Raw genomic sequence first — 23,640 nt, forward strand, 5'->3', positions numbered from 1 at the left:
TCTAAGCCTTCAACAAAAAGTGTAAAAATCTGAAACCTAGGCAGAAAGCCTGCACCTCTCTCCTTCAGGCTCCGCTGCTAGTTTGCTCTAGCTCTCCTTTCAAATGCACTGCAAAATTCTGCAACACCCACAAAGAAAGCTTCTGGAAAGCATGTGCATTTCACATCGTTATGTGTAAAATTTTCATTTTACACATATTGCAAACTTATCAGTTCAAGTCATAGATATAGCTACTTTGCCTATTAGGGGTGGGAACAAGGCCAACATTTTGGAGAAAAAAGAATTGTACTGGATACTTAAGCTTCAGACTCTTAGCCCACTTGGCATGAATAGTGAATGTGATATCAATTTTTTTATTGACAATTAAGATCAGATTTTTTTTTTATCTTCTGTTCATGACAACAATGGGAATATGAGTCAGGAGCCTTTATTCCAATTGGCTTTATGTAGCTTTTCTTATGTAGTCTTTCTACACAGCTTCTATACAGCTTCTTTATGTAGCATCAGTATATAGTTATCAATTCAATTGCTTATGCTGTTTCTTTCATTTATTATTATTTTTTCTTTTTACTTATAAGTCCATAGATTTGAATATATATATATTAGTTTAAAGAATTACTAATTGTACTCATATTTCTCTAATCACCCATTTTTTCTGATTATTATTTTTTTATAACTTATGACAGTTTTTACATATTATAGGTATTGTTCACAGTGTCTAGCATATATTGATTTATTCCGCCTTGCTTGCAGATACATGAAATTTTTGTATCTGTGTTTTCTTGTACATTATTTAATTAAGCATCCATTATGTGTGTGCTGTTTAAATATTACTTATGGCTCTTGTAAAGTCTCACCTATTGTTAGAATCTTAAAGCCATTTGTATGTTAATATCCTGTGTCTAGTAGCATGCTTTCTGTTTTTAACCACTTTTTATTTGTGCCTGTGTGGAAATGAAATGGTTAATCCTATGGTTCACACTGCATAAATAGACAGGGTTTTCACAGAGTCTCTTGTCTATGAGTAAGCGCCTGTAGGGGGCGCGAAACGCGTAAGTTTACCCTGCATGTTTTAACCTGCCATGTCTGTGTACCTTTTTTAACGCATACCAATACATTTTTGAAACTTTTTAACAAGTTTGAGAATGAGTGCCTGCCGCTTCCTTTCGCTTCATGATTACCTAGCAGTCTGATCCTCTGCATTTGGCTACGGCACTCCGTGCTTGTTGTGAACCTATTTGTGGAACTCTTTACTCCGCCCGCTACTAATTAGCGTCTCCGGTCGGAGGATTACATTTCCGGCTTTACAGTGAGGTTGGCGTGCTGCGTGGATTCATCTCTAAGACAGTCATCATCAAGTGGAGAAAATGTGGCGCAACAGTGACATTACCAAGAACTGGACCTCCCTCCAAAATTGATGAAAAGACTAGAAGAAAACTGATCTGGGAGGCTGCCAAGAGGCCTACAGCACCATTAAAGGAGCTGCAGGAATATCTGGCAAGTACTGGCTGTGTGGTGCATGTGACAACAATCGCCCGTATTCTTCATATGCCTGTGCTATGGGGTAGAATGGCAAGACGGAAGCCTTTTCTTACAAAGAAAAACATCCAAGCCCGACTACATTTTGCAAAAACACATCTGAAGTCTTTTCTGTGGGAAAAGGTTTTATGGTCTGATAAAACCAAGGTTGAACTTTTTGGCCATAATTCCAAAAGATATGTTTCGTGCAAAAACAACACTGTCAAGCATGGTGGTGGCTGTATTTCTTCAGCTGGAACTGGGTCCTTAGTCAAGGTAGGTGGAATTATGAACAGTCAATACTGGCACAAAACCTTCAGGCTTCTGTTAGAAAGCTGAACATGAAAAGGAACTTCATCTTTCAGCATGACAACGACCCAAAGCATACATCCAAATCAACAAAGGAATGGCTTCACCAGAAGAAAATGAAAGTTTTGGAATGGCCAAGCCAGAGCCCAGACTTGAATCTGAGCGAAAATCTGTGAGGTGATCTGACAGATTTTGAAAGTTTTTGCAAAGAAGAGTAGGCAAAATCTTGCCAAGTCAAGATGAGCCATGCTGATAGACTCATAACCAAAAAGACTGAGTGATGTAATAAAATCAAAAGGTGCTTCAACAAAGTATTAGTTTAAGGGTGTGCACACTTATGCAACCATATTAGTTTATTTTTACTTCCCTCCACCTAAAAGATTTCAGTTTGTTTTTCAATTGAGCTGTACAGTTTATAGGACACATTAAAGGTGAAAAAAGTTCTTAAATGATTTATCTTTGGCTCATTTTTTACATCACAGAAACCTGACAATTTAACAAGGGTGTGTAGACTTCTTATATCCACTGTATATATTATATATACATACACATACATAAATATATATATATATATATATACACACACATATATGTACACACACACGCACGTTGGAGTAGCCGTGTTAGCCCAGAGATTTAGATATCAAAATAACTAGAGTATTACATTGAGCAATGATACTTTTTTATTGGACTAACTATACATTTATAAGATGACAAGCTTTTGGAAGAGTGTCTTCCTTTTTTAAGTATTTTCCATGCCTGTTATCTTTTACTGACACTATCTGCCTGTCTCCTAAACACCCATCATAATTTTTAGGACACCCCTCCTCCCCCTGCATTCAGACCTCTGTAACACTTTTTAGCCTGTGTTTTAAGATATAATCTAATATAATTCCATCAAACTGGTCAGTATTGCTTCAGACTTGAAAAAGGAAGACACTCTTCCGAAAGCTTGTCATCTTATAAATGTATAGTTAGTCCAATAAAAAAGTATCATTGCTCAATGCAATACTCTTGTTATTTTGAATATATATATATATATATATATATATATATATATATATATATATATATATATATATATATATATATATATATATATATATATATATATATATACACACACACACACACACACACACCACCATACATATACACACACTTATTTATATACACACACCTTTTCTTCAAATTTTACCCAATTTCTATTAGTCTCTAATACTTACAGATGATACCGGACGTTGGCAAACAAATACAAAAGTACAGATAAAACCAATTTATATAGCCATGTAAAAGACTTTTATAATGGTATTAATTAGAAAAGTACCTTGCTGTAAATAATTGGATTGGATTATGGCATGTGCTTAGAATAACCTACCTGCTATAGGAATCCCTCCCAAGCCTGTGTTGTGTTGAGAAGGGTGGGTCAAGTCCAAGAAATTACTGTTTGAGGTTGCATTTGCAGTGTGGTTTATGTGCATAATGTTATTGCGTGGAAAGGCCATCCATGGATACCGTGCGGGCTGGCCAGGAAAACTGAAAGAGTTATAAACTGCTCTGTGTTGAAAAGGTGGGAACCGCTGAGGCAAAACTGGAAATGTACTACCAATGGAGTTGGCATTAGTGGCTGCTGTGGGATGAAGGTAGCCAGAACCTGGCCCTTTGGCAGTTGTGTGTGGTGAAAGATTCTGATGAGATGTAGGTGAGAGGGCGGGTTGGTCTTGGACAGACAGTTCCTTTTCAATTAAGTCTGCTAAGGCTTTTCGGGTGATATCAAAAGGATCAAAACCCAAATCGTCCTCTTGCTGTTTAGAAGAACCAAACCCAAACGCAGCTTGCCAGTCCGTTGATGAGGAGACGGGTATTGTTTCTGCAAAAATAATTGAAATAAAAGGTTAAATTTCTGCTGAGCAAAAGAAAAAAAAATATATATACACTTTACATAATTTAGATTTACTTCTACTCAAATAGTGCAGTCTTCTTCAAACACTAAAAAAAAACCAGACCATGGATATACCCTCTGGAATAGGATACTCCCTTTGTTGCGACAATCATATCACTGTCATTTTACTGTTCCTAAAGCCATTTTGAGTTTGAGTCTGCAGACAACAAGACTAGTTGTGGTTATTAAAGGGACAGTACACTGTAAAATTGTTTTTATATTAATGTATTTTAAATGACTTGCTATACCAGCTGCAGAGTATAAAATGTATGAGTAAGTGCATTTTCAGGTTTCTTTGTGTATATGAAGTAGCTGGTTTTGTGCTTTTAAACCACAGCCTATTACAATGGGTTGAGCTTCAGGTAATATCAGATCTCATTATGTTATCACTTTGTGTACACACATTTGCTTCCTTATATTTGTCTGGAAAACTAAAGCTCAATACTTAGAGAGAACAATGGAAAATTATAATTTTATTACTTATCTGTCCTGCACCGCAAGTTTAATTTCTTCTGCTGGCTGTGTTTGCTTAGGCTATTCAATAGCGAAGACTCCAGTATCAAAACTTTCAGTATAGGTTGGAATACCACAAGCTAAATCATCTATTTCAAAAACCAAAATATTGGTAAAGGAGCGACTTGTAAACAAAGCCGGACTAGGAATAAAAAAAAGCCCTGGAAAAGTTGTAGACCAGCCTATATATATATAAGCAAGTTTGTTTCAGCACTAAGGGAGCATTCTGTAGATAGTAATATGAATAATGTAAATAGAAAAACTGATAATAGATTCCATTTATTAGAACATACCTCAATTGATGAGAGGTAATTTGCTGCTTCTGTGAGGGAGAGACCTCCAGTGTAGTGGTATGTTCTAGAAGGTGAAATCTATTACCAGGTTTTCTATTTACATTATTCATATAACTATCTACAGAGACTTGTGCACCTGAATGCTCCTTTAGAGCTGAAACAAACTTTTCATACTTTTTGCTTTTTAGGGATCCTATGGAACTCAAACTGTAGTTTCATGCTGATTTAGGGGTGTTTATGTGCTCTCTCTGTATTATATTTATTCTGTAACTAAACCTTGTACACACACACATATATATATCATTTATATATACTGTATATATATATATATATATATATATATATATATATTTCTTTTTTATTGTTTTAATTTACTTTTTTCCAGAGACAGAGAGAGATGAAAATTGCAGCGAGATATTCTTTTCCTCTTCTGTCATACTTTAGAATACTGCCTCCTAACATCTTTTAGGTCTTTAAAGGCACACATATTACATTTAAATCTGATGTGATGAGCAACTTAAACTGTCCGTCTTTAGGGAGGAAGACTGACACCCAGGCCATTCCTTACCCCAGTGAGTATTCAGGCATGATGATTTGCAATGATTGGCACATCAAAGTCATTCAAAAATTTGCATCAGTCATACAAATTTGTTAATGACTTGTTATGACTGATGTGCAAATCATTGCCATTGGAGTGGGAGCAGCCGTGGCAGCACTGCTGCATCCTATCCCAGATCAGCTGAGTGAGACTGAGCACTGACAGAGCAGCTGCTTGACTTGAGTGATGTTTGCTTCTGTGTGTCCGTTTAAAAAGCAGGGCGGCCGCTCTGCTCCTTTACCTGCTCTGACTGCTGCTCTCCACACTCTGCAGCTGCAGTGCTGGCCCTGCTAGTAAACAATTTAATACACTCCAGCAGGTAAAATGGATTATAGGGAACAATTTAAACGGGATACATTTTTTGGGTGAACTGTTCCTTTAAAGGGACACTGGACACAAATTTTTTCTTTCGTGATTCAGATAGAGCATGACATTTTAAGCAACTTTCTAATTTACTCCTATTTTCAAATATTCTTCATTCTCTTGGTATCTTTATTTGAAATGCAAGAATGTAAGTTTAGATGCCAGCCCATTTTTGGTGAACAACCTGGGTTGTTCTTGCTGATTGGTGGATAAATTCATCCACCAATAAAAAAGTACTGTCCAGAGTGCTGAACTAATATAAAAGCTTAGATGCCTTATTTTTTAAATAAAGATAGCAAGAGAACGAAGAAAAATTGATTATAGGAGTAAATTAGAAAGTTGCTTAAAATTGCATGCTCTATCTAAATAACAAAAGAACAATTTTAGGTTCAGTGTCCCTTTAAGTTAGTATAATAGTCTATGAATACAGCTGAAACATTTCAGAGAGTGTCCTTGGTGTTTCAAATGCTTTTTTGACTACTAATGTTTTTATTGCCACTTGGAATACAATATGATTTTTAATTTTTTACTTTGTGGCAGACCTGGTTTGTTTTTTTTATTAAACTTGTCTTTAACAGAGACCTGCAAAACAAATGTTTGCTTTATACCACTGATTTTCAAACCGGTCCACAGGCCTCCCCAACAGTCTAGGTTTTCTGGATTACCGTGGATGAGAGTAGATAAAATAACCATGTTTACTAATCAGCTGATTATTTCACCTGGGCTCCAGTTCAGATATCCTCAAAACGTGGCCTGAGAACAGGTTTAAAAACCAGTGCGTTATACTAACTTTATGAATAACTAAAATGTCAAGGTATTTACTGTCCCTTTAAAAGAAACCACACTTCAGTAAAATGAACATATACGTTTATTTAGCTAAAGTTCAAATTAAATCTCAGCTGTAAAAAGGGGGTGGGGTATTGGTTCACAGTGGTTTAGAAATGGACAGATAATTATCTCTCCCAATAGAGTTTTTCTACAAAATGTGATACTGCAACAACATGAAATGCTACTTCAGGCAAATTAGAAAACACAAGAATGCCAGGTAAACTAAATTTATGCTTACCTGATAAATTAATTTATTTCTTGACACGGTGAGTCCACGGATCATCTTCAATTACTGTTGGGAATATCACTCCTGGCAAGCAGGAAGCGGCAAAAAGCACCACAGCAAAGCTGTTAAGTATCACTTCCCTTCCCACAACTCCCAGTCATTTGACCGAAGGAAAAGGAGAGAAAGGAAATAACACAAGGTGCAGAGGTGCCTGAGGTCTATATAACAAAAAACATGTCTGAAAAACAGGGAGGGCTGTGGACTCATTGTGTCAAGAAATAAATACATTTTGTTTTGTTTTCTTTCTAATGACACAGTGAGTCCACGGATCATCTTCAATTACTGTTGGGAATCAATACTCAAGCTAGAGGACACAGATGATACGAGAGGGACAAGACAGGTAACCTAAACGGAAGGCAACACTGCTTGAAAAATGTATCTCCCAAAGGAAGCCCCAGTCGAGACAAAAAGTATCAAATTTATAGAATTTTGAAAAAAACTGTTCTACAGAGGCCTCTCTCTTAAAGGCCCAAGAAGAAGATGACACCGCCCTAGTGGAGGAGGCTGAAAATCTCTCAGGAGACTGCTGTCCAGCAGACTTATAAACCCTACGATTAACACTTTTCAACCAGAGAAAAGAGAAGTGGTAGTAGCTTTCCGGAGTTTGTTTATCCAGAAAACCTCTGTCCGAAAAAAACCCTAGAAAGAAAACCAAACTTGGTGCGATAACTGCCTTATCTACCTGAAATACGAGGTAAGGAGAAACACACTGCCAAGCTGAGAGTCCGGAACTCTTAGAATAGAAGAAAAATTAGAAAGAAAAAAAACTTTCCCAGATAACTTACAGGGACATTAAACACTAAATAGATAGAATGATGCATTCAAAGAAAAGATTAGTCCATGACTAACATGTAGATGTATTTTTTAAAGTTTCATTAGTTGTTTAAAAAGTGACAAAATAAGTGTAAAGTTTTAGTGTCTATAAAACACTGGGAGCTGCCATGTTGTAGCTTGTGTTACCTTCTCTGCTGTGGCCAATTAGGGTCAGTTATAAATAGGTCAGCCAATGGTTGTGCTGGATTTAACAGTGTTCTGCACTTCCATTTCTAACAGGAACTGAAAAGCTCACAAATTCAGAATGGAATTACAGGCAGAGAGGACAAAATAAATAATGAAAGTATATTGCAGAGTTTTATTATATACAATTTATCATTTTATATTACCATCTCAAAGTGTATAATGTCCCTTTAATATCTCTGAAATGCATAGTCTCAAACGGAGTATGGAGAACACTTTCAAAGTTAAGGCTCCAAGGAGGAGAAACCGAATTAAACACAGGCCTGATTTTAACCAGGACCTGATAAGGATTGGACATCCGGACCATCCACCAGACGCGTGAGCCGCAGAAGAGGAAAGAACCAAAATCTGACCCTTGAGGGTACTAACAGATAACCCCTTCTCCAGGTCTTCCTGTAGAAAAGATAAGATCCTTGGGATCCTAGAGATCCTAGAAGAAATATCCAGAGATAAACTACCCAAATCATGGTCTCAATTACCGTTTCGGAAAAAACCCACGCTTTGCTAAATTTAAGCGTGAAATCCCCAAGCCGCCAGCTTCAGAGAAACAAAATTTGGATGAAACTTCTCTACTAGATCTGCCTACCAGATCTTGCAAAGCCACGCAGGAGCTATTAGAAAAAAAACAATGCTCTCCTACTTGATCTGAACAAAGACTCATGAAAGGAGAACAAACCGAGGAAACGGGTAAGTCAACCTGAAGTTCCAAAGAACTGCCAGAGCATCTATCAGAAAAGCATGAAGATCTCTTGACCACGACCGTGATGTTCTGACGAGATGCCATTAGAACCAATTCTGATAAGCCCCAATTGGTTGTTAACCTGAAGAACACTTTCAGATGGAGGTCCCACTCCCCGAGATTGGAACTCTGTCTGAACAGAACTCCACTTAGTTGTCCACTCTAGAAAGGTGGATGGCCGATAGACAGAACTGTAAGCACCTGCCCACAGAAAAATCTGAAACACATGACTAAGGAAATTATGAAAGTCCCATAGGCTATATTGTCAAACTAGGACCTGATAAACTGGGCTAATACAACTGAAGTCAAACCATCAGAGAACTGTAAACCGCTCTCAACTCCAAAATGATGAAAGGGAGAGCAGACTTCTCACAGGACCAACGTCCCTGCCCTTCACGAGTCCCAGACTCCACCCCAGCCCAGCAGGCTAGCGTTCACGATCACAAACACCCATGAAGGAAGGTGTCCGAAGCATGTGTTCTGAGACCTAAATGCCTGAAAACCCACCAAGGGAAGAGACTCTAGACGACTGATCCAGCCCTATTTTCTGAGACAATCTGAATAATCCCCCTTCCACTGACTGAGCATGCACAACTGCAGAGCACTCAAACGAAATCGAAAAAGGGATGTCGTCTTTGGGAAGTACCATCAAACCAATTACAACCATACACCGAACCGCTGATGCCGAACAGTAGACTGAAGAGAGAGGCAAGAGGAAGGATCTTGGCCTTTAATTTCAGAAGGCTTTTCATCAATAGGGAAACAATTACAGTCCCTATGCAGACTACCCTGCAGCTAAGGACTTCTTTTCCAGCTCCACTACCAACCGTGGAACGAAGAAGGCAACAAAAACAGAATGGGAATTGCTTGAAGGAGGATGGCGCCTAAATCAATAGGTCATCCAGGCAAGACGCCACTCCCAGGACCATTGAAAAAACTCTGGAAGCAGTGGCAAATCCATTGTTGAATCAGAAACTGTAAAAGCTTGGCCAGAAGGTAAAAACTCAGAAATCTGAGAAGAACCCTTTGAAGGGAATCTGAGAGAATGTATCCTTTAGTTCTAAGGTCATTATAAACTGATCCTCTCACCAAAGAAGAATGGAACGATCCTTCTTTGGAACCACGAACAGCATGGAAATTAAACTAACCCCTGTTCCAAAACTGGAACTGAACAATCACTCCCAGGGAGGAAGATCCTGAACACATTTCAAGAACGCCTCTCTTCTTATCTGGTTACAGATAATCTTGAGAGGTGAAACCTGCTCCTGGGAGGAAGGAGTTAAATTCCAATTCTTAACCCTGGAATACTAAATATACCGCCCATTAGGGATCTAGGACCCTTTTTAAAAGTCTAGGAGGAACTCTGCCTGACGGAGCTTTGGGGGGGGATCTGAACCCATGGTTCTGTGCTTTACTGTTCTGTTTGCTGATGTGTTGCGCCACAGTCAGTTCTAGCTATATCCAGGCAGGACAAAAACAGAGATACACCGCCCCCCATAGGCTCCGATCCTAGTTTGGGGGTAAACACTACATGCTTAATGAGAATTAGCTGTGGGTTTCTTTAATTACTTCCCCTGATCCAATACTGACTGGGTATCCAGGAGGACCTGAACTACTTCTGCTTGAAAGACCAAGGAGAAGAACTTCTTGAAGTTTGAGGAGAAGCTGTGGCATTAGCCTAGACAGCATCATCCAGTGAGACACGAGGCTAAAATAAATTTTTCTAAAAATAAAATTTAAAATTATTTCAAAATTACCCTTTCACTTTAAAATTATACAGACTTGCTGGAATAATAAATACACATAGGAACAGAACTCTGTTCCATTGTTTAGCAAAAAAACTTTATATAAATATATTATAATATTTCATTATGTGAACATAAGATATATTTAAGCGTTTTATGTAACATTAGCATAAAATTACAGTTGTGACCACATCAGAGCAAATAAAAGGACTTCCATTCGTTCAAAAGACAAATTCTTTCCCCTTGGAAACCCAGAAGGAATCGAGATAATTAAAAGACATGTTCCATCATTTTATTTACCCATGATTGTAATAAAAAAACGTAAGCGCAAGCCCTCTAAAGTTTAAACCCCAACAGAGTGTAACTTAAACACAAGTTCCGATTACATAATTACAGTAAAAAGGGTTCGTAACACATGAAAAGAATTTGGCTCGACTTCTCACAACACTACCGTTAACAGAAACGACGCTCAGCTCTCGTTGTCTGAGAACGAGGAGAGTCATCCGGACTGCAGTCTAAGATGGTGCTTCTCCTCCCGAGAAGGAGGCGGGATCACGAAGACGGGATATAGATGAAGCATGCAAACATCTCGCTTCATCCTGCCGCATACAGGCTACAGCCTAAAGTATAGTACAATAATGCAGGGTACGTAAAAGGCGCTTCCTAAAGAAACGGATAAGAATACCCAACTCTGAGACATTGCTCCTCAAAAAGCAATGAATTTTCTCAGACATGCAATTCCTTAGAAATGGAGCCCTATGCGCTCTGACCAAGTCCAGATTAACAATTGACAGTTTTAAAATTAAATTTAAGCCCCAAGGTGGTTAACCCCTTCCTTATTATGAAGGAGATTAACCCCTAGTCTCCAAGACACATGACTAAAGTGCATGCATACTGCCCTAAGTATCCCTCAGGATTTGTCCTACTAATAGCAGAGGGTCCTTAACCCCATCAGTGCCAGTCTTCTAGCCCCAGAAGAACAAAAGGCACTTACCTGCATTCTAGCCATCCGGCAGTCAGATGACTCACAAAGTATGAGAGGATGCCGCCCCTCACAGAGACCTGTGTAAAAAGAAAGACAGAGTAAGCTTACTCAGGCTTTCTATACCAGGGCAGCAACATGTTAGTTAAAAGCAGCAAAGCCCACTTTACAAGTTCCTAACTTCTTTAAAGCCACCACAGCCCTGCTGAAGAGACTAACGTGGAGTACAGCTTGACCCAAAATGTGATGGAAGGCCAGAGCAATCGTGCTCAGACTTCAAAATTAAAAAATCTTGATAGAAGAATCTTAATCAGGACACTTCATTACTTCACTTCTTCCTTGTACTAGAGGCAAAGAGAATGACTGGGGGTTGCGGGAAGGGATACTTAAGAGCTTTGCTGTGGTGCTCTTTGCCTCCTCCTGCTGGCCAGGAGTGATATTCCCAATAGTAATTGAGGATGATCTGTGGACTCACCGTGTCATTAGAAAGAAACACATTTATATAATGTCATCAGCTTTGATAATTGAAAACCGAGGACTGTAAATTTGTTGGTTCAAACACTATATACAAAGTGCATGTACCTGAAGTGAAAAGGCTTTGAGGTTCTGGAGCTGTCGGCCATTCATTTGAGGTCTGTGGGGAGCTGGGAAATGGAGGTAACCCACTTGGTATGGGATTTGGGTGCCGGAAATTGTCAGAGAACAGCGACTGTGATTCTGTCATTGCATCTTCAAACGGTGACCTTGTGCTGTGATTGGTTGAACTGATGGGAACAGCTGGATTTGGTTTTGACAAACCTGGTGGTGGCGATGGGGTGTCACTTGTTAATATCTGAAACAAAAAGGATATAGATTTAGGATGGGAAGCTGGAATAACAGTATTTAAAGTGACTTGGAAGTGATGCAATAAAGGGACATGAAAGAAATTATATGGAGCTTGCTGGTGTTTGATCGCTACACACACGGCTTGTTATTGACTCACCAGATGTGTTCAGCTAGCTCCCAGCTAAACAGTTATACGCTTTAAATACTGAAAAAATAAAATGTTCTAACACAGAGCATTCTTTTTTGCATTATGCCCCTTTAAGTGTTTACAAGCTATAGCTGCCTGCTTTAAAACAAAAATATGCATTTTTTGCATATTTAAATATAACTACCTTTTCTACAGTCATCTTTTTTTAAACCCTAACAGACCTACCTGCGCCCCCCAAAAAAGCAAGCTGAGATGACAAAGCCTATGGAAGTGTGTATAACCTAATACATTAAGAATTAAATGTGTGCTCTCAGATGATCATACTAATGGGAAGAGACATACTGCACATGTACAATAACACTGTCTGTTACTTTAAAGGGACACAATACCCATTTGCTAAAATTACTTGATGCAGCATAATTGTAAAAAGCTGACAAGGAAATATCACCTAGGTAAAAAAAAAAAGGAAAAGTAAATTTATGCTTACCTGATAAATTAATTTCTTCTATGGTAAGACGAGTCCACGGATTCATCCTTTACTTGTGGGATATTATCCTGCTAACAGGAAGTGGCAAAGAGCACCACAGCATAGCTATCTATATAGCTCCTCCCTTAGCTCCACCCCCAGTCATTCGACCGAAGGTACAGGAAGGAAAAGGAGAAACTACAAGGTGCAGAGGTGACAGTTTAAATAAAAAAAATATAATCTGTCTTAAAATGACAGGGCGAGCCGTGGACTCGTCGTACCATAGAAGAAATTAATCAAGTAAGCATAAATTTACTTTTCTTCTATAAAAGGTAAGACGAGTCCACGGATTCATCCTTTACTTGTGGGATACAATACCAAAGCTACAGGACACGGATGAACGGGAGGGACAAGACAGATGGTTAAACAGAAGGCACCACTGCTTGAAGAACTTTTCTCCCAAAAATAGCTCTCGAAGAAGCAAAGGTATCAAATTTGTAAACTTTGGAAAAAGGTATGAAGTGAAGACCAAGTCGCAGCCTTACAAATCTGTTCAACAGAAGCATCATTTTTAAAAGCCCATGTGGAAGCCACCGCTCTAGTAGAGTGAGCTGTAATTCATTCAGGAGGCTGCTGTCCAGCAGTCTCGTATGCCAAACGGATGATGCTTTTCAGCCAAAAGGCAAGAGAGGTAGCCGTAGCTTTTTGACCTCTACGTTTTCCAGAATAGACAACAAACAAAGAAGATGTTTGACGGAAATCTTTGGTCGCTTGCAAGTAAAACTTTAAAGCACGAACCACGTCCAAGTTGTGCAATAGACGCTCCTTCTTAGAGGAAGGATTAGGATACAGAGAAGGAACAACAATTTCCTGATTAATATTCTTATTAGTAACAACCTTAGGAAGGAATCCAGGTTTGGTACGCAAAACCACCTTATCAGCATGGAAAACAAGATAAGGCGAATCGCATTGCAATGCAGATAGTTCAGAAACTCTTTGAGCCGAAGAGATAGCAACTAAAAACCGAACTTTCCAAGAAAGAAGCTTAATATCTATGGAATGCATAGGTTCAAACGGAACCCCTTGAAGAACCTTAAGAACTAAATTCAAACTCCATGGCAGAGCAGCAGGTTTAAACACAGGCTTGATTCTAACTAAAGCCTGACAGAACGACTGAACGTCTGGAACATCTGCCAGACGTTTGTGCAGTAGAATTGATAAAGCAGATATCTGTCCCTTTAAGGAACAAGCTGAGAGCCCCTTCTCCAATCCTTCTTGGAGAAAGGACAAAATCCTAGGAATCCTGATCTTACTCCATGAGTAGCCTTTGGATTCGCACCAATAAAGATATTTACGCCATATCTTATGATAAATTTTCCTGGTGACAGGCTTTCGAGCCTGAATCAAGGTATCTATGACCAACTCAGAGAACCCCCACTTGGATAAGATCAAGCGTTCAATCTCCAAGCAGTCAGTTGCAGAGAAACTAGATTTGGATGCTGGAACGGACCTTGAATCAGAAGGTCCTGTCTCAGTGGCAGAGTCCATGGTGGAAGAGATGACATGTCCACCAGGTCTGCATACCAAGTCCTGCGTGGCGACGCAGGTGCTATCAAAATCACTGAAGCTCTCTCCTGTTTGATTCTGGCAATCAAACGAGGAAGGAGAGGAAATGGTGGAAACACATAAGCAAGGTTGAACGACCAGGGTACTGCTAGAGCATCTAACAGTACTGCCTGAGGATCCCTTGACCTGGACCCGTATTGAGGAAGTTTGGCATTCTGACGAGACGCCATCAGATCCAATTCTGGTGTGCCCCATTGCTGAATCAATTGTGCAAACACCTCCGGATGGAGTTCCCACTCCCCCCGGGTGAAAAGTCTGACGACCTAGAAAATCCGCTTCCCAGTTCTCCACTCCTGGGATATAGATTGCTGATAGATGGCAAGAGTGAGTCTCTGCCCATTGAATTATTTTGGTAACCTCTATCATCGCTAGAGAACTCTTTGTTCCCCCCTGATGATTGATATATGCTACAGTCGTGATATTGTCCGACTGGAATCTTATGAATCTGGCCGACACCAGCTGAGGCCACGCCTGAAGCGCATTGAATATCGCTCTCAGTTCTAGAATATTTATCGGGAGGAGAGCCTCCTCCCGAGTCCACAATCCCTGTGCTTTCAGCGAATTCCAGACTGTACCCCAGCCCAATAGGCTGGCGTCCGTTGTCACTATGACCCACGCTGGCCTGCGGAAACACATTCCCTTGGACAGATGATCTTGTGACAACCACCAAAGAAGAGAGTCTCTGGTCTCTTGGTCCAGATTTATCTGAGGAGATAAATCTGCATAATCCCCATTCCACTGTTTGAGCATGCAAAGTTGCAGTGGTCTGAGGTGTAGACGGGCAAAAGGAACTATGTCCATTGCTGCTACCATTAAGCCAATTACCTCCATACACTGAGCCACTGACGGGCGAGGAATGGAATGAAGAGCTCGGCAGATGGATAACATTTTTGATTTCCTGACCTCCGTCAGAAAATTTTTCATGTCCACCGAATCTATCAGAGTTCCCAGGAAAGGAACTCTTGTGAGAGGGATAAGTGAACTCTTTTGTATGTTTACCTTCCACCTGTGAGATCTTAGAAAAGCCACCACGATGCCGTGTGAGACTTGGCTAGTTGGAAAGTTGACGCCTGGATTAAGATATCGTCCAGATAAGGCGCCACAGCTATGCCCCGCGGCCTTAGAACCGCCAGAAGGGACCCTAGCACCTTTGTGAAAATTCTGGGAGCTGTGGCCAACCCGAAGGGAAGAGCCACAAACTGGTAATGCTTGTCCAGAAAGATGAACCTGAGGAACTGGTGATGATCTTTGTAAATAGGAATGTGTAGATAAGAATCCTTTAAGTCCATGGTGGTCATATATTGACCCTCCTGGATTATTGGCAAAATAGTCCGAATGGTTTCCATCTTGAAGGATGGGACTCTGAGGAATTTGTTTAGGATTTTGAGATCCAAAATTGGTCTGAAGGTTCCCTCTTTTTTGGGAACCACAGACAGATTGGAGTAGAACCCTTGCCACTGTTCTGTTTTCGGAACTGGGCAGATCACTCCCATGGTATATAGGTCTACTACACAGCGTAAGAACGCCTCTCTTTTTGTCTGGTTTACAAACAATTGAGAAAGATGGAATCTCCCCCTTGGGAGAGAATCTTTGAAAACTAGAAGATACCCCTGGGTTACTATTTCTAAAGCCCATGAGTCCTGAACTTCTCTTGCCCAAGCCTGAGCGAAGAGTGAAAGTCTGCCCCCTACTAGATTCGGTCCCGGATCGGGGGCTACCCCTTCATGCTGTCTTGGTGGCAGCAGCGGGCTTCTTGGCCTGTTTACCCTTGTTTCAAGTCTGGTTAGGTCTCCAGACTGACTTGGATTGAGCAAAATTCCCCTCTTGCTTTGCGGCAGGGGAAGAGGTAGAGGGACCACCTTTGAAATTCCGAAAGGAACAAAAATTATTTTGTTTGGTCCTCAATTTATTCGTCTTATCCTGAGGAAGGGCATGGCTTTTCCCTCCAGTGATGTCTGAAATGATCTCTTTCAGTTCAGGCCCGAATAGGGTCTTACCCTTGAAAGGGATGGCTAAAAGCTTAGCTTTTGATGACACATCAGCAGACCAGGACTTAAGCCATAACGCTCTACGCGCTAAAATGGCAAAACCTGAATTCTTCGCCGCTAATTTAGCAAATTGAAAAGCAGCATCTGTAATGAAAGAATTAGCTAGCTTGAGAGCCCTAATTCTATGCAGAATATCATTTAATGGGGTCTCAACCTGAAGAGCCTCTTCCAGAGCCTCGAACAAAAAGGACGCTGCAGGAGTTACAGGAACAATGCACGCTATAGGTTGGAGAAGAAAACCTTGCTGAACAAATATTTTCTTCAGAAGACCCTCTAATTTTTTTATCCATAGGATCTTTGAAAGCACAACTGTCCTCGATAGGTTTAGTTGTACGCTTAGCCAGGGTAGAAATAGCTCCCTCCACCTTAGGGACCGTCTGCCACAAGTCCCGCACGGCGTCAGATATGGGAAACATTTTCTTAAAAGTAGGAGGGGGAGCGAACGGAATACCTGGTCTATCCCACTCCTTAGTAACAATTTCCGAAATCCTCTTAGGGACCGGGAAAACATCAGTGTAGGCAGGAGCCTCTAGGAATCTGTCCATTTTACACAATTTCTCTGGAACTACAATAGGGTCACAATCATCCAGAGTCGCTAAAACCTCCCTGAGCAATAAGCGGAGGTGTTCTAGTTTAAATTTAAAAGTCGTCATATCTGAATCTGTCTGAGGGAACATATTTCCTAAGTCAGAAATTTCTCCCTCAGCCAGCAAATCCCTCACTTCAGAACATTGTGAGGGCACATCGGATATGGCTAATAAAGCGTCAGAGGGCTCAGCGTTTGTTCTCACACCAGACCTACTGCGCTTCCCCTGCAACCCAGGCAGCTTAGATAAAACCTCTGTGAGGGTCGTGTTCATAACTGCGGCCATATCTTGCAGGGTGAAAGAATTAGACGCACTAGAAGTACTTGGCGTCGCTTGTGCGGGCGTTACCGGTTGTGACATTTGGGGAGAATTAGATGGCAAAACCTGATTCTCTTCTGACTGAGAATCATCCTGCGACATACTTTTAGTAGCTAAAATATGTTCTTTACAATTTATTGACCTTTCAGTGCATGAGGGACACATTCTAAGTGAAGGTTCCACAATGGCTTCTAAACATATTGAACATTGACTTTCCTCAATGTCAGACATGTTGAACAGGCTAGTAATGACTACAAACAAGCATGAAAACACTTTATTTAGTGAAAAAAATAACAATCTTAAAAAACGGTACTGCGCCTTTGAGAAAAAAAAAGCATACACGTTCTGCAAAACAGCCTAAACATGCACCAAATTTTTCAAAATTTTGTATGTAGACACAATATAGGTAGTTCAGATTGCAGCACAATTTTTTTTTTTTTTTAAACAATTAACCCTTTAATTTGCAAACCGAATAAAAAAATTGGCCCAGATCCGGAAAAAAACCAAACATTCTCAGCACCTTGCCACAGCCCTGCTGTGGCCCTACCTGCCCTCAGGGATCGAAAATGTGGGGTAAAAGCTTCGGTTTGGCCCAAAACATACACCAGGGCCCTCAGGAGTTAGAGCTTGCTGCTTGCTGATAAAACTAACTGCGCATCTGAGGCGCGAAAATAGGCCCATGCCAATCTCACTCGATGTCTCCACAGCCTTAAAGAACCACACCAGAGTGGTTATAACTAGCCATGCGGGTTCTGAGACCCATAAGTTAAGCCTTGTGTGCCCTTAATAAAGTCTGCCCAAAACGTTATTGCCCACAAAAACGTTAAAGCACTCCCAAATCAAAAAATGTTTGCTCACAAACATTTGCAATTCAGTGTCAACCATATTTGTAATTGGCCCCATATGCAAGCTAAGTAATGCCCTTCTTTTAGCTCTAGGATTACTGCTTACCCTTACCCTCCTGGGTATAATGTCAGCCTTTCTGAAATACAGTCTCTCCAGAAAGATATGACTGAACATACCTCACTGCTGCATAGCATGAAACCGTTCCTCACACTGAAGTTTCCTGTACTCCTCAGCCTCTGTGGGAACAGGAATGGATCTTAGTTACAAATGCTAAGATCATCATCCTCCAGGCAGCAGTCTTCATCCATCTGCTGCCTGAGAGTAAATAGTACACACCGGTACCATTTAAAATAAACTCTTGCTTGAAGAAATTAAAAACTAATATTTTATCACCTCTTTCACTTTACCCTTTCTAGTACTTAGAGTAGGCAAAGAGAATGACTGGGGGTGGAGCTAAGGGAGGAGCTATATAGACAGCTCTGCTGTGGTGCTCTTTGCCACTTCCTGTTAGCAGGAGGATAATATCCTACAAGTAAAGGATGATTCCGTGGGCTCGTCTTACCTTTATAGAAGAAATAAAGATATTTTACTTCAAAATGTATTCAGTTCACAATAGCAAGTACTTTGTGAATAGCTATCCTCCAGCTTCTCTGTCAGCTGCATGATGAAATCCCCCCCAAAAAAACAAAAATGCAACAGCAACCAATCAGCTTCATCAATGCTGATGTCATAATTTGCTTTACTGTGATCTCATGAGATTTCGCTACAATCTGACAAGATTTCATAGTAAACTTCCTTAACCCCTTTACACTGTTCTATGCAGTCCTAACAGCGCTGGGCTTTAAAGCTGTTAGGACGGCATAGACCGTCCTACCATAAGGCGTTCGTTCTGCAGCTTCCCCCTTTGACAAAGGAAAGGATCGGCCTGGGGGCATGTCTAGCAGTGTAGGCAATCCCCCACTGGAGATAATCTTGGCCTTGAAATCACACAATCTCATAGATGATTGCGTGATTCATTTTTATTAAGTGTTTATGTGAATACTATTATTCTGCCACAAAGGGGTTAAACTGAGGAAGGAAACAACATGATTGTGCATGACAGAAGTATGCTCCCTAGCAAGTCATGGGACTAGCATCCTGATTGGCTGCTTAAAGTCCCTTTACAATGGGATGTGGCTACTTCGGAAAATGAGGTAAAAAATAGAATTTATGTTTACCTGATAAATTACTTTCTCCAACGGTGTGTCCGGTCCACGGCGTCATCCTTACTTGTGGGATATTCTCTTCCCCAACAGGAAATGGCAAAGAGCCCAGCAAAGCTGGTCACATGATCCCTCCTAGGCTCCGCCTACCCCAGTCATTCGACCGACGTTAAGGAGGAATATTTGCATAGGAGAAACCATATGATACCGTGGTGACTGTAGTTAAAGAAAATAAATTATCAGACCTGATTAAAAAACCAGGGCGGGCCGTGGACCGGACACACCGTTGGAGAAAGTAATTTATCAGGTAAACATAAATTCTGTTTTCTCCAACATAGGTGTGTCCGGTCCACGGCGTCATCCTTACTTGTGGGAACCAATACCAAAGCTTTAGGACACGGATGAAGGGAGGGAGCAAATCAGGTCACCTAGATGGAAGGCACCACGGCTTGCAAAACCTTTCTCCCAAAAATAGCCTCAGAAGAAGCAAAAGTATCAAACTTGTAAAATTTGGTAAAAGTGTGCAGTGAAGACCAAGTCGCTGCCCTACATATCTGATCAACAGAAGCCTCGTTCTTGAAGGCCCATGTGGAAGCCACAGCCCTAGTGGAATGAGCTGTGATTCTTTCGGGAGGCTGCCGTCCGGCAGTCTCGTAAGCCAATCTGATGATGCTTTTAATCCAAAAAGAGAGAGAGGTAGAAGTTGCTTTTTGACCTCTCCTTTTACCGGAATAAACAACAAACAAGGAAGATGTTTGTCTAAAATCCTTTGTAGCATCTAAATAGAATTTTAGAGCGCGAACAACATCCAAATTGTGCAACAAACGTTCCTTCTTCGAAACTGGTTTCGGACACAGAGAAGGTACGATAATCTCCTGGTTAATGTTTTTGTTAGAAACAACTTTTGGAAGAAAACCAGGTTTAGTACGTAAAACCACCTTATCTGCATGGAACACCAGATAAGGAGGAGAACACTGCAGAGCAGATAATTCTGAAACTCTTCTAGCAGAAGAAATTGCAACCAAAAACAAAACTTTCCAAGATAATAACTTAATATCAACGGAATGTAAGGGTTCAAACGGAACCCCCTGAAGAACTGAAAGAACTAAGTTGAGACTCCAAGGAGGAGTCAAAGGTTTGTAAACAGGCTTGATTCTAACCAGAGCCTGAACAAAGGCTTGAACATCTGGCACAGCTGCCAGCTTTTTGTGAAGTAACACAGACAAGGCAGAAATCTGTCCCTTCAGGGAACTTGCAGATAATCCTTTTTCCAATCCTTCTTGAAGGAAGGATAGAATCTTAGGAATCTTAACCTTGTCCCAAGGGAATCCTTTAGATTCACACCAACAGATATATTTTTTCCAAATTTTGTGATAAATCTTTCTAGTTACAGGCTTTCTGGCCTGAACAAGAGTATCGATAACAGAATCTGAGAACTCTCGCTTCGATAAGATCAAGCGTTCAATCTCCAAGCAGTCAGCTGGAGTGAGACCAGATTCGGATGTTCGAACGGACCTTGAACAAGAAGGTCTTGTCTCAAAGGCAGCTTCCATGGTGGAGCCGATGACATATTCACCAGATCTGCATACCAAGTCCTGCGTGGCCACGCAGGAGCTATCAAGATCACCGACGCCCTTTCCTGATTGATCCTGGCTACCATCCTGGGGATGAGAGGAAACGGCGGGAATACATAAGCTAGTTTGAAGGTCCAAGGTGCTACTAGTGCATCCACTAGAGCCGCCTTGGGATCCCTGGATCTGGACCCGTAGCAAGGAACTTTGAAGTTCTGACGAGAGGCCATCAGATCCATGTCTGGAATGCCCCACAGTTGAGTGACTTGGGCAAAGATTTCCGGATGGAGTTCCCACTCCCCCGGATGCAATGTCTGACGACTCAGAAAATCCGCTTCCCAATTTTCCACTCCTGGGATGTGGATAGCAGACAGGTGGCAGGAGTGAGACTCCGCCCATAGAATGATTTTGGTCACTTCTTCCATCGCCAGGGAACTCCTTGTTCCCCCCTGATGGTTGATGTACGCAACAGTTGTCATGTTGTCTGATTGAAACCGTATGAACTTGGCCCTCGCTAGCTGAGGCCAAGCCTTGAGAGCATTGAATATCGCTCTCAGTTCCAGAATATTTATCGGTAGAAGAGATTCTTCCCGAGACCAAAGACCCTGAGCTTTCAGGGATCCCCAGACCGCGCCCCAGCCCATCAGACTGGCGTCGGTCGTGACAATGACCCACTCTGGTCTGCGGAAGGTCATCCCTTGAGACAGGTTGTCCAGGGACAGCCACCAACGGAGTGAGTCTCTGGTCCTCTGATCTACTTGTATCCTCGGAGACAAGTTTGTATAGTCCCCATTCCACTGACTGAGCATACACAGTTGTAATGGTCTTAGATGAATGCGCGCAAAAGGAACTATGTCCATTGCCGCTACCATCAAACCTATCACTTCCATGCACTGCGCTATGGAAGGAAGAGGAACGGAATGAAGTATCCGACAAGAGTCTAGAAGTTTTGTTTTTCTGGCCTTTGTCAGAAAAATCCTCATTTCTAAGGAGTCTATTATTGTCCCCAAGAAGGGAACCCTTGTTGACGGAGATAGAGAACTCTTTTCCACGTTCACTTTCCATCCGTGAGATCTGAGAAAGGCCAGGACGATGTCCGTGTGAGCCTTTGCTTGAGGAAGGGACGACGCTTGAATCAGAATGTCGTCCAAGTAAGGTACTACAGCAATGCCCCTTGGTCTTAGCACAGCTAGAAGAGAGAGAGTCTGCCCCCCACCAGATCCGGTCCCGGATCGGGGGCCAACATTTCATGCTGTCTTGGTAGCAGTGGCAGGTTTCTTGGCCTGCTTTCCCTTGTTCCAGCCTTGCATTGGTCTCCAAGCTGGCTTGGCTTGAGAAGTATTACCCTCTTGCTTAGAGGACGTAGCACTTTGGGCTGGTCCGTTTCTACGAAAGGGACGAAAATTAGGTTTATTTTTGGCCTTGAAAGGCCGATCCTGAGGAAGGGCGTGGCCCTTACCCCCAGTGATATCAGAGATAATCTCTTTCAAGTCAGGGCCAAACAGCGTTTTCCCCTTGAAAGGAATGTTAAGTAGCTTGTTCTTGGAAGACGCATCAGCTGACCAAGATTTCAACCAAAGCGCTCTGCGCGCCACAATAGCAAACCCAGAATTCTTAGCCGCTAACCTAGCCAATTGCAAAGTGGCGTCTAGGGTGAAAGAATTAGCCAATTTGAGAGCATTGATTCTGTCCATAATCTCCTCATAAGGAGGAGAATCACTATCGACCGCCTTTACCAGCTCATCAAACCAGAAACACGCGGCTGTAGCGACAGGGACAATGCATGAAATTGGTTGTAGAAGGTAACCCTGCTGAACAAACATCTTTTTAAGTAAACCTTCTAATTTTTTATCCATAGGATCTTTGAAAGCACAACTATCTTCTATGGGTATAGTGGTGCGTTTGTTTAAAGTGGAAACCGCTCCCTCGACCTTGGGGACTGTCTGCCATAAGTCCTTTCTGGGGTCGACCATAGGAAACAATTTTTTAAATATGGGGGGAGGGACGAAAGGAATACCGGGCCTTTCCCATTCTTTATTTACAATGTCCGCCACCCGCTTGAGTATAGGAAAAGCTTCTGGGAGCCCCGGGACCTCTAGGAACTTGTCCATTTTACATAGTTTCTCTGGGATGACCAACTTGTCACAATCATCCAGAGTGGATAATACCTCCTTAAGCAGGATGCGGAGATGTTCCAACTTAAATTTAAACGTAATCACATCAGGTTCAGCTTGTTGAGAAATGTTCCCTGAATCAGTAATTTCTCCCTCAGACAAAACCTGTCTGGCCCCATCAGACTGGTTTAGGGGCCCTTCAGAACCATTATTATCAGCGTCGTCATGCTCTTCAGTATCTAAAACAGAGCAGTCGCGCTTACGCTGATAAGTGTGCATTTTGGCTAAAATGTTTTTGACAGAATTATCCATTACAGCCGTTAATTGTTGCATAGTAAGGAGTATTGGCGGGCTAGATGTACTAGGGGCCTCCTGAGTGGGCAAGACTCGTGTAGACGAAGGAGGGAATGATGCAGTACCATGCTTACTCCCCTCACTTGAGGAATCATCTTGGGCATCATTGTCATTGTCACATAAATCACATTTATTTAAATGAGAAGGAACTCTGGCTTCCCCACATTCAGAACACAGTCTATCTGGTAGTTCATACATGTTAAACAGGCATAAACTTGATAACAAAGTACAAAAAACGTTTTAAAATAAAACCGTTACTGTCACTTTAAATTTTAAACTGAACACACTTTATTACTGCAATTGCGAAAAAATATGAAGGAATTGTTCAAAATTCACCAAAATTTCACCACAGTGTCTTAAAACCTTAAAAGTATTGCACACCAAATTAGGAAGCTTTAACCC

The 23,640-nt window shown here is 41.3% G+C and overlaps 1 protein-coding gene across 7 annotated transcripts in view; it reads right to left on the bottom strand.

The window, feature by feature from the left end:
- The window catches only part of CNOT4 (CCR4-NOT transcription complex subunit 4), a 541,039-nt gene that overhangs the window by 81,849 nt on the left and 435,550 nt on the right, over positions 1-23,640 (bottom strand). For all 7 annotated transcript variants that reach the window (XM_053718981.1, XM_053718986.1, XM_053718983.1 and 4 more), the window contains 2 exons: positions 11,716-11,965; positions 3,206-3,697 (listed from right to left, as the gene is read on the bottom strand). In XM_053718981.1, coding sequence (XP_053574956.1) covers positions 3,206-3,697; positions 11,716-11,965 — 742 coding nt within the window. The remainder of the gene's footprint in view (positions 1-3,205; positions 3,698-11,715; positions 11,966-23,640) is intronic.

This window comes from Bombina bombina, chromosome 6, assembly GCF_027579735.1.
Source record: "Bombina bombina isolate aBomBom1 chromosome 6, aBomBom1.pri, whole genome shotgun sequence".
Classification (NCBI taxonomy): Eukaryota; Metazoa; Chordata; class Amphibia; order Anura; family Bombinatoridae; genus Bombina; species Bombina bombina.